Source organism: Perissodus microlepis, chromosome 16 (assembly GCF_051167445.1).
Source record: "Perissodus microlepis isolate ML-2025 ecotype Zambia chromosome 16, ASM5116744v1, whole genome shotgun sequence".
NCBI classification, from domain to species: Eukaryota; Metazoa; Chordata; class Actinopteri; order Cichliformes; family Cichlidae; genus Perissodus; species Perissodus microlepis.
Window position 1 is genome coordinate 31,951,774 of NC_140476.1, and position 11,089 is coordinate 31,962,862.

Consider the following 11,089-nt stretch of genomic DNA (forward strand, 5'->3'; position numbering starts at 1 on the left):
GCAACATTCAGACACATTTCAGTCACGGTCACAAAATAGTGAAATAACAATTACCCATCTCAGGATAGGTCATACAGGTCTTAATAAAACACTACAACTAATAGGCAAGTACCCAATGGGATTGTGTGCCCACTGCAAAAAAATGGAATCTGCTCAGCATGTACTGTTAGTATGCCGGGCTTGTGTCCTGGACAGGAAGGCGTTAATAGGAGGAGATGAAGATTCTTTCTACTGTAGAAACCCTGCTTGGAAAGGCACTGTCTCAAATCTATGGCCAACTGTTGAAAGTTGTGACAAGAAAGGGTTCAATACTGCAGAATTTTTTTTTTTATTCCCAATATTCCAAGTTCCTGATTCACACTCCTGTCCAGGAGGGGGCGGTAATGCACCTCTAAGCTCATTTGAAACTAAAACGAAGAAGTCCCCCCCCCCCCTCCCCCGAGGTCAAAGCCAGAAATGTTGTTAGAGTGAGTTGCCCGCGTTCATTTGGACAGTGTCTTCATGTTTTCAAAGGTCGACTGTTTTTCTACGATTTTGTGGAAGTATAAATAGGAACAAACTAGCGCAGTCATCTGGTTTGGACTTGTTAAAATCCTGTAAGTTATGTTCTGCTCTTGTTAGCTTATCAGTAGATAGCGTTTCTTACTCAAATGTATCGGTTGTCATACCGCTGTGAGGATAAACCGTGTGAAACGTGCTATTACACTCACTAGAAGTTCCCAGATGTATCTAAAGCCGAAAGATTACAGTAGTTAACTGGTTTTACTTTAACTGGTTAGATTTGTTTACACATTCTATCCGCAGATTCGTCATATTTACCGATTGGTCGCCTCAGTGTGCAAATCTGTCTCGGAGTTTGACAAGATTATAAAAGACTCTCTCCATCTCCAGCTGGTGCAAATGCAGATTTCAATATTATCTGCTGACAACAATGAGATTATTTTAATTTATAAAACAGCTTCCGCTTGATGTCGTACCTCCGTGTTTCAAAACATGAGCTGACATTTTCCCCACGACACACACCTGACGACGATGTGTCGAGTTCACCTGCACACACCTGTTCGCTCCGTCAGCTGCTGGTTTAGGAAACACGCCCACGTTTAACATCGGGAGCTTTCTGCTCAGTATAACGAAACATCACAAAGAATAAAAACATCTTTGTGAAGTAGCTGTAGTGGGATCAACCTCTTATCTTTAAATAGCTAAAATAGCTTTTATTCTCCTAATCAAAATCCCGGTGCCTTGAACTCTTGCAGATTTCTTTTTTAATTTGTAAAATAATGCTAATGTTTGTTTCCCCATACATCACCTGGCATAAGTTGTTTTTCACCATAACCATCGGCTATCCTAGGCTATCAACAGTGTGTTTCTCAAACCACGATTGCTTCTTAAGATGCTTACATCCGGCTATTTGAGCAGATCAGTGGCAGAGCTATGCTATTGACGTACATTGATACCAATCCAGTCAGTGGATTTCCATCCATCCGGGGCCAAGTCGTGGGGGCAGCAGTCCACTTAGCTATGCAAACATGCCTCATCTTTGATTAGGATTGCTGGACTTCAGAGTGGCTTATATGATTCATACATAACTTCCTTAATTCTGATTCAAAAAGAATAGATGAGATTTAAGAGAAGTGAAGCAGACTGAGCAGCGGATCAGTCAGGATGGTGTGGTAGTCGTACAGTGTTTCTTCTGTGATGAATGTGTTTGGAAATGTTTCCTGATGACACAGCCTTGGACTCTTACAGAGACTTCACTGGATACTGCAGATAATCAGAAGCACGCTAGGATGACCAGTGTAAGTTTGTCAAGCAACAGTTTGTAATATTCTCATCTTATTCTGATGTTAATGCCCTGCAGTGATGTAGTACAGTTCACCATCACAGAGCACCACTGTAAACACTGAATAACGTGAAATATTTCTTTCTATTTTAAATTTATTGCATAGTTCTCACATTTATGTTTTAGATACAAACATTTGTAATATTATACGAAGATAACCCGAGTAAATACGAAATGTAATTGGGGTATTTTTTTCAACCTGCTGGATAGACGAGTATGTGAATGTGATAACTAGAGAACGGGGTGATGTAGGGAGCTTCAGTTTGATGCCAGACCACCTCTGTTTGTTTTTGAATAAACGTAATAACTGGTTGGACTGTTTGCAATAAACGGCCATTAATGTTTGACATTCCTGTAGAGACACTTTGGAGAATTATTTTAACTTGGCAACTTTAGAGGGTATTTCAGTATGAATGGCCTGTTTAACATCATGCCACAGCATCTTAATCAGATTAAAGTCTGAACTTTGTCTAAGCACTTCAGTTTTTTTTATTTATTTTTATTCATTTATTAGAGTGGGAATTTTTCACATCACTGTCCTGCTGCATAACCCAAGTGTGCTTGAGCTATAGGGCACAAACTTATGGCTGGACTTCAGGATTGTAGGATTTTCTGGTTGAGAGCAAAATTCATGTATCCATCAATTAACACTACCACCACCATGTTTGACTGTTGATATGTTTTTTTCTGTTCTCTATATGTAATGAGACCTTCCAAAAGGGTACATTTCTGCCTTGGGACCCTCATGTCATTTTTGCCCAGTCTCTTTTTTTCATTGTTGAAACTCTGACCTGAGGCAGATGAAGCCTGCAGTTCTTTTACGACCTGGATGAGTCATTGATCACTCCTGGAAAAACTTTGTTAGAATCCCAAAATCTTTGTATCACTTTCCAAACTGACAGATGACAAGATGAAGCTGTAAACCAGGGGTCTCAAACTCCAGTCCTCAACGGCCGGTGTCCTGCAACCTTTCCATGTGTCCCTGTTGCAACACACCTGAATGCAATTAGTAGGTCATTAGCAAGAGTGTAGAACTGAAGTTGCTGAAGTGGCAACCTCTAACCCTACTCAAGTAAATTTAAGTAAATGTAAGTGTTAAGGAAAATACACTTTTAACAGTACATTTATTGCACCATGTTCATTCACTCATGAACTGCTGTAACATGAATGAAATGGCTGAATTGCTACCTCAGCATGCAGTCAAGTTTCTTGCTAATGATCTACTAATTGCATTCGGGTGTGTTGCGTCAGGGACACATGGAAAAGTTGCAGGACACCGGCCCTCGAGGACCGGAGCTCGAGGCCTCTGCTGTAAACCTTTGACCATGTAGACCTTTGGTGGTGTTTCAGGTGTCTGAGTTCAGCATTATTATTGTTATTATTAGTACCTGAGAATAGGGCTGCCACAAACAATTATTTTGATAGTCGACTAGTCACCGATTATTTTTGCGATTAGTCGACTAATCAGATCATCATCCATTGGACGTAAAACATACAGCTTATTGCACCAGCAGCATCTGCTCTTATATAACTATCATTAGCTTACAGCTTTAAGTGTTTAAGGTATGTGCTAATTAAAAATAAAGACAAGATGATAGTTTATTAAATTTTAATGAAATTTGCAGATTGTTTCGGTGAAGTTTAATAAACTCCTTGCTATCTAAAATATAACAGGACACCGGAGTATATTCTCCAGCATCTCACACTTCTGATGATCAGCTGTCTGCTTGACGTTTATTCAGCTGTGTAAAAACTATAACTTTAATCTCAGCCAAACCGATTCACTCAGGAACAAATAAAATACTAAAAAAAAGCCAAACAACATTTTTAAGTTATCTAAGTGACTTATATATGTTTAACCTGAGTAGCGAAAGACAGCGGTGGGTTTGAAAATGATTTGCCGGGAGTCCGGTGTTCTCACGGCTCTAGTTAGCCTTGCCCCCGGCTAGCTATCGAGCTAGTGGGTAACAGACGTCTCCGAAAACGTCGGATCGCTTTTGAAAATATGTGGTGTCTTGATAAACTGAGCAGATATTTGAGGTTTACACAGCTACAATCTCGCCTGAAAATATGTTAAACGTTTATTTTGTGAAAGAATAATAAGAGTAACATTAAAACTAACTAGCTGCCGCCATTGTTGGAAACTGAGCTGGGCTGCGCTATGAATTCTGGGACACAGCTTCTTCTTCGTCTTCTTCGGGGTTTAACGGCAGCTGGCATCCTTGTACATGCAGTGCTGCCATCTTCTGTTTCAGTCCGTTATTACACTCTTAAATCCTACTACTTATTCCTGCATCTTTTGGGATCTTACAAAGCTTCAAACGACGCGTCGACTATTAAATCAGTTGTCGACAATTTTAATAGTTGACTAATCGTGGCAGCCCTACCTGAGAGACTGTCATTTACAGTTGTACTGTTTGTTTGCATGTACAGGTGCTTTGCAGCAGAAGCAGGTTGGTAAGTTACCTTCCAGGGCTCCATGTGTTGGTGCATCGTGTGGCTGGAGGCAGAGCCTTCTCTGCTGCTGATTCTTCAGGCTTAAATGAGCCCGCTTTGGCCACTTCTCCCTCTGCTAAAGGTATGGCCTTATTTTAAGTTTATACATTTGAACATTAATTAACTATAACATATATGTTTTTCTAGTCAGTAATTTAATCTAATGCATCTTATGTATAGATTAGGTATTGGGTATAGACCTAATAACACAAAATAAATTGAGATTTACGAAGGCTGACACAGAGTTGTTACCTCGGACTCTGATAAAGTGATATTGGCATTGACCAAAATTTGTAATTTGTTATTTCTTTGTGTAAACTCCGTTTGTGTGCATGCTACTTTTCTTTGTTATGTTGTGCTTAAGGACTGCAGACACTACGGCCTGATGACACAATGGGGCCGTTCGGGCCCCAGGACCAGCGCTTCCCGCTGCCCGGTAATGTGGGCTTTGACTGCCAGCTGGAAGGATTGACAGAGCAACAGAAGAGCCTGACAGACAAAATGCTACCAGATGTGTTGTCTGCTCCATCCTGCTATCAGAAGCATGAGTGGCTTCTAGCCCAGTCTGTTAGAGAGCTCTCTGTAAGTCCAATAAGAACCTTATGAATGTTTTTAATAATCAAAACAAATATGGACCAAACTATGCTGTATTATTACTACTAATGCTAATCTTGCTACAAATTTCACAAACACTGGTGCAATTAAATAAATGTCAGAGGAATTTTATGTTGAAGTATGTATAGATTATCCATGAATAATCATATGCAGGGATAGCTCAGTAGGCAGAGTGGTTGCCCCATGATTGGAAGGTCGGGGGTTTGATTCCCCTGAACGGCTACCCTGCGGTACCCCTGAGCAAGGTACCGTCCCTACACACTGCTCCTCGGTGGCTGCATTGGTGGCTGCCCACTGCTTCACTGGCTGAATGGGTTAAATGCAGAGGAGTCATTTCCCTACGCGGACTAACACAAGCACGTACACATTTTTAAGATAAAATGATGTGTGACACCATTTTTTTAATGCATTTTTAATCAGTCAAAAATGAACTTTTCATTGGAGTGTGGTGTGGACTTAGTGGTGCTAACAAGTGGCGTACTTCACTCAAAAATGTAACGGTAGCCAATCATCGTGGGTGTGACATGATTCATGCAGCCAGACCTCCAGCATCCGTCTGAATATTTTAGAATGAAGAGACATTAAAACAGTGTATGCTGAAACTATATCCAGGTTTTGTATCGTTGGCGTTGTTGCTCATACGCTGAGAGTGGTGACATTTGCTTTTCTGACAGCTGTGTGTTTCTTTCTTAGAACAAGGGCGATCCTGCGTCCTCTGGCAAAGTCAGCACAGCTGAACAGTACTTTGACAACTCGAGAGTAGAGTGTGCCACACAGGCTTGTCCTGAACTCTTAAAGAAAGGTACATCGCTGTAACTGCATCCTTCATACATTTATTTTTCAGCCTTGCATAACTTTGAAATTGCTTGTATTTCTCATGAGAAGCGGTGTTCCTGTCTAATGCGAGTGTTTCCTAATTATAAACAGATTTCCTGTCAATGTTTCCTGAAGCTCCATCCTGTGGTATGATGGTTGTCACGGTTACCCAGAAGACGCAGAACGATATGGCGTCATGGTCTGCTGAGGTGGAAGATGAGAGAGAGCAGATGCTTGACAAGGTTAAATGCTGTCTGTAGAACAGCTAAGCTGTTTTACATGTCTTACACTATAATAAGACATCACAGGGTTTCTCCCTACATTATCACAGCAAGTACTCAGAATAAATAAATGTAAGTGTTATTTTAGAAACCTTTTGCAACAGCTAAGCACTGCAAATATTAGAGGTCTGTAAAAGAAACACTGATGATGAGCTGAAGAGTTTATTAGAAAAGCTGTCCACCTCTGGAGAACTACAGAAACTGTGCATTATATGAGATGTTACTAATGTTAAAAACATTAGTAGTACATCCATGTAGTACATCCCATCTGTAGTGTAAAAAAAAAAAAGTGAAAATGAAACAGATTTAAAAAAAAAATAATAAATGCGTGAGTTTCATTGAGAAAGGGGAGGAGATACTTTATTATTTATTTTACAGTAATAAATGAAGTAATTAATGATTGTGGTGTCTGCTGTGTAGTTTGTTGCAGGTGCACGGGAGATCTGCTGTGCGCTGCAGCGAGAAGGATTCTGGGCAGACTTCATCGACCCATCGTCAGGCCTCGCTGTAAGTTATCTCTGACTCTGCCTGTCAACAACTGTTCAGTGTTTTTACGATATTTTATCACAATAACAACAAATGAAATGGCTGATTGGGTGTAGACATGACATGGCATCAAATGACAAAAAGTAGAAATCTGAGAAATCTGTTAGAAGCTCATGTTACATGGAATTAACTCTGAATTAGCCACGATCAGCACAGTCAAGATGCAGGTAGCTGTCTGTGACAGATGCATTTAGATATGCAGTTACAGTGTGGAGCTTTTAGTGATTCCTTTAAATTCTTCTTTTTATCTTCAGGTATTTTGTCTTTGGTGCATACATTTAGATTTATTTGGAGTTTTTTGAAATAAGCACATGATCAAATGTAAACACGTCCATTGGAAGCTGTACCATGATTCTGGTTAGATATTTGGTCACCAGACAAAAGCTGTATTTGCTTTTCTGTCACAGGCGTGACTTTGTGCTTAACTTCACATGTTTCAGTAGGTTTGAAGACAGGACATCATAAAAGCTGTTTCTAAGTCCACAGCTAGCTTGGCAGGCCGCTGCCTTTCTGGATTGTTCCACAGTCATTCAGCTGCAGAATAACAAACCTTCAAAGTAACTGTCCCTGGGCTGGTATTTAAGGGTGATTCATTGTGGCAGTGCGCTGTGTGTATAACAAATGTACATTTCTGCAGAAGAAAACTGGTGAAAATTTCTTGGAAGCTGTAATGTTGGCAGGACAAACTTGCGCAGACAGCGGTGTGCAATTGCAACTCCCCATCCCCCACCCAACACACACACACACACACACTATAGATAGAGAATATTGTTGCTTTTCAGGAGATGGTCTTGATCGGATAACTGTCTCATATTTGTGTGTCCCTTCTTATTTCTCAGTACTTTGGCCCGTACACCAACAACACACTGTATGAGACAGATGACAGATACCGTCACCTGGGCTTTCAGATTGAGGACCTGGGCTGCTGCAAAGTGATCCGACACTCGTTGTGGGGGACACATGCTTTTGTAGGGACAATATTCACCAGCGCACCACCTGATACTCCTACTATGAAGACGTTGCAGGGTAGATGAACACAGGCTCTGGGATACCGAGTGTAATATGCCTCAACACTAACAGAGTGGTTAGTGGTTTTGACCATATCTGTAATCATATTAAAGCTTAAATAATGCTGACACCACAATAAAGCTTGTGAATGTTTTGTCTTTGAAATTAGTCATTTATAGAATGACACATTCAATAAATGAATAACCCTTGTATTAATTACCTTAGCTGCCCTTTTAACCACAGTTGTGTTAAACCATTTTTTGCTGTACTTAGTAGAGTTTGAAGATATTGCGCTGCTGCACAAAGAGACAAGTTCTCAGGAGATAGTTTTCCGGTTTATCAGCCTCAATTATTCTTAAGAAAAACACGAGCATCCTCAGTGAGAAATGAACTCATTTTACAGTTAATGTTGAACTCCTTTCTAATCCTTGAAAATATTTTAGAATCATCACTGGACTTACTTCTTGATCCCACTATAAGCTGAGCCGTCTTGTTTTTGTGGCAGGGACACGCTTTCACCTGAAGTGCTCACAGTCTTGAAAAATGAAATTTAAGGATTAAAATGTGCTGAAATGTTGACATAAGTAAAGGTAGAAATAGTTTAACTCTAAGATGTTATGCAAATATTATGCAAAATGATTAGTATTTTTAGATAAACATTGTTGTTGTTTTTTTTCAAGATTGCAACAATGATGAGCAAATTAAACCAGTTAACAAAATTAAATCGTTAAGATAGTATTTCATTATCTTTACCCACTGAAATGTAGGTACTGAAATATCTACTTATTGCAACCAAGTACTGATGGCTAAATCAAGCTTGTATTGAAAAAAGCTTTATTACTCGAAGCTTTTCAACACAGCACTTTTTGGTGACATCTAGTGGCCGATAATGAAGAGCAGCTTGAGTCTTCAAAATGAACAGCTTTATCATGATTGCCCACTCTACCGAGCTGACAGCTTCAGTTTAATATCATGTGACATGTCTGTGTGATACTGGACTTGGTGCCTTGTGAATGTTTTTGGGTGAAAATCTATGTTCTGTCTATTTGATTCATAAATAGTTTTAATGAATAAACTTCCCTTGTTTAAACATGTGCCATGCTGTGTTCCCCCTTTGCTTGTGACTTGATGTTTTGTATCAGTAGATAAAAAATTACATTATATATAATATTTTACAACACAATCTTATACTAGGTTGGAAGCTGGGACTAATACCCCCGTGCTGTAGAGCCTCCCCGAACTGCCCCTCCACTGGCGGATCTAGAAAATTGTATTTAACCAGTGGACAGGCGCAATTATGCAGGGTGGGCCATTTATATGGATACACCGTAATAACATGGGAATGGTTGGTGATATTAAAGTCCTGTTTGTGGCACATTAGTATATGTGAGGGGGCAAACTCCTCAAGATGGGTGGTGACCATGGTGGCCATTTAGAAGTCGGCCATCTTGGATACAACTTTTGTTTTTTCAGTAGGAAGAGGGCCATGTGACACATCAAACTTATTGGTAATGTCACAAGAAAAACAATGTGCTTGGTTTCAACGTAACTTTATTCTTTCATGAGTTATTTACAAGTTTCTCTTTGTTCACAGCCATTGACATGTCGAAGAGGTTAACACGTGAGGAGCGGATCGAAATTGTGTTGATATCTGGTGAACGCAGTAACCGGGTCATTGCAGCAGATTTCAGTGCAAGACACCCTACGAGACCACCCATCTCCCATGCTACAGTCAGCAAACTGCTTGCTAAGTTTCGTGAAACTGGTTCAGTGTTGGATTTGCCAAAATGTGGACGCAAGAAAACTGTCACTAATGAAGAAACATCAGTGGCTGTCCTAGCTTCATTCAGCAAGAGCCCACAGCGTAGCACTCGCCGCATGTCACTGGAGAGTGGCATTAGTCGAACATCCCTTCGGCAGATATTAGCTACTCACAAATGGCACCCTTACAAACTCCAGCTACTGCAGCATCTCAATGAGGATGACCCAGATCGGCACACGGAATTTGCAGAATGGGCAAAACAAAAATTGGAACAGGACCCTCAGTTCACGTAGAAGATTTTGTTCAGTGATGAGGCAAACTTTTATGTGAATGGTGAAGTTAACAAACAAAACCACCGCTATTGGTCTGACACTAACCCACATTGGATGGATCCCTCCAAGACTGTTGGAACAACAAAAGTGATGGTTTGGTGTGGTATATGGGGTACAACGATAGTGGGTCCATTCTTCATCAATGGAAACCTCAAGGCCACTGGATATTTGAAATTGCTACATGATGATGTGTTTCCCTCTTTATGCGCTGAAGCTGGCACATTCCCTGAGTTTTTCCAGCAAGATGGTGCACCACCACATTATGGGTGCCAGGTCCGAGCATTCCTAGATGAACAGTTTCCTGGAAAGTGGATTGGTCGTCGTGGGCCAGTTGAATGGCCCCCAAGGTCTCCCGATCTGACCCCCTTAGACTTTTATCTTTGGGGTCATCTGAAGGCAATTGTCTATGGTGTGAAGATACGAGATGTGCAGCACCTGAAACTACGGATACTGGATGCCTGTGCTGGCATTTCTCCTGCGGTGTTGCTATCAGTGTGTGAAGAGTGGGAGAAGAGGGTTGCATTGACAATCCAACAAAATGGGCAGCACATTGAACACATTTTATAAGTGGTCAGAAACTTGTAAATAACTTATGAAAGAATAAAGTTACGTTGAAACCAAGCACACCATTGTTGTTCTTGTGACATTACCAATAAGTTTGATGTGTCACATGGCCCTCTTCCTATTGAAAAAACAAAAGTTGTATCCAAGATGGCCGACTTCTAAATGGCCACCATGGTCACCACCCATCTTGAGGAGTTTGCCCCCTCACATATACTAATGTGCCACAAACAGGACTTTAATATCACCAACCATTCCCATGTTATTACGGTGTATCCATATAAATGCTCCACCCTGTATATAATATACTATACCTTATATAATTATAACTATGTGGGTTTTAGACCTGGGCTTAGAATGGCCTATGAACTTATTTTTATTTATGAAGAAGCAGAACGTCCTCCCTCCCTCGCTGTCTGTCATTATGTCGCACACTGGATCGCCTTCTCCACCCAAAATAACATAAATCCGGTCAACGATTCACTTCCTTATAAACCATTGAATCAGGTACTGGAGTTGTGACGTGCTAAATAAATCTTCGGACGTCATTGGTCAAGTGGGCGCTGTCTATTTTTTTGACACGTGAGCCGGAGCTTCAGCTTCAAATCGCTACTTTGAGGTTTAATCATTGTGTGTGTGTGTTTTAGATATTGTGTTAGGGATTTTTAACCCTGGTCCTGCTGTCATCTGTAGAGTTTACTCAAGCTCAAAATGAAATATCCCATGTGAGTTTGAATAATTTTTTTCCACAAGATTATTATTATTGTTATTATTATTATCGTGAGCTGGTTTTAGCCCTGAAGCAAGCTAGACAGGGTCATCTGAACAC

The 11,089-nt window shown here is 40.5% G+C and overlaps 1 protein-coding gene across 1 annotated transcript; it reads left to right on the forward strand.

Annotated features, from left to right (window-relative positions):
• The first annotated feature begins 431 nt into the window (after positions 1 to 431).
• On the forward strand, positions 432 to 8,699 carry mmadhcb (metabolism of cobalamin associated Db). Its single transcript, XM_084908433.1, has 8 exons — positions 432 to 596; positions 1,750 to 1,799; positions 4,277 to 4,421; positions 4,704 to 4,921; positions 5,648 to 5,756; positions 5,882 to 6,012; positions 6,472 to 6,558; positions 7,437 to 8,699. Exons 2-8 carry the CDS (start codon positions 1,791 to 1,793, stop codon positions 7,629 to 7,631), a joined length of 894 nt encoding a protein of 297 aa, XP_084764559.1. The 5' UTR covers positions 432 to 596; positions 1,750 to 1,790; the 3' UTR covers positions 7,632 to 8,699.
• Positions 8,700 to 11,089: the final 2,390 nt, after the last annotated feature.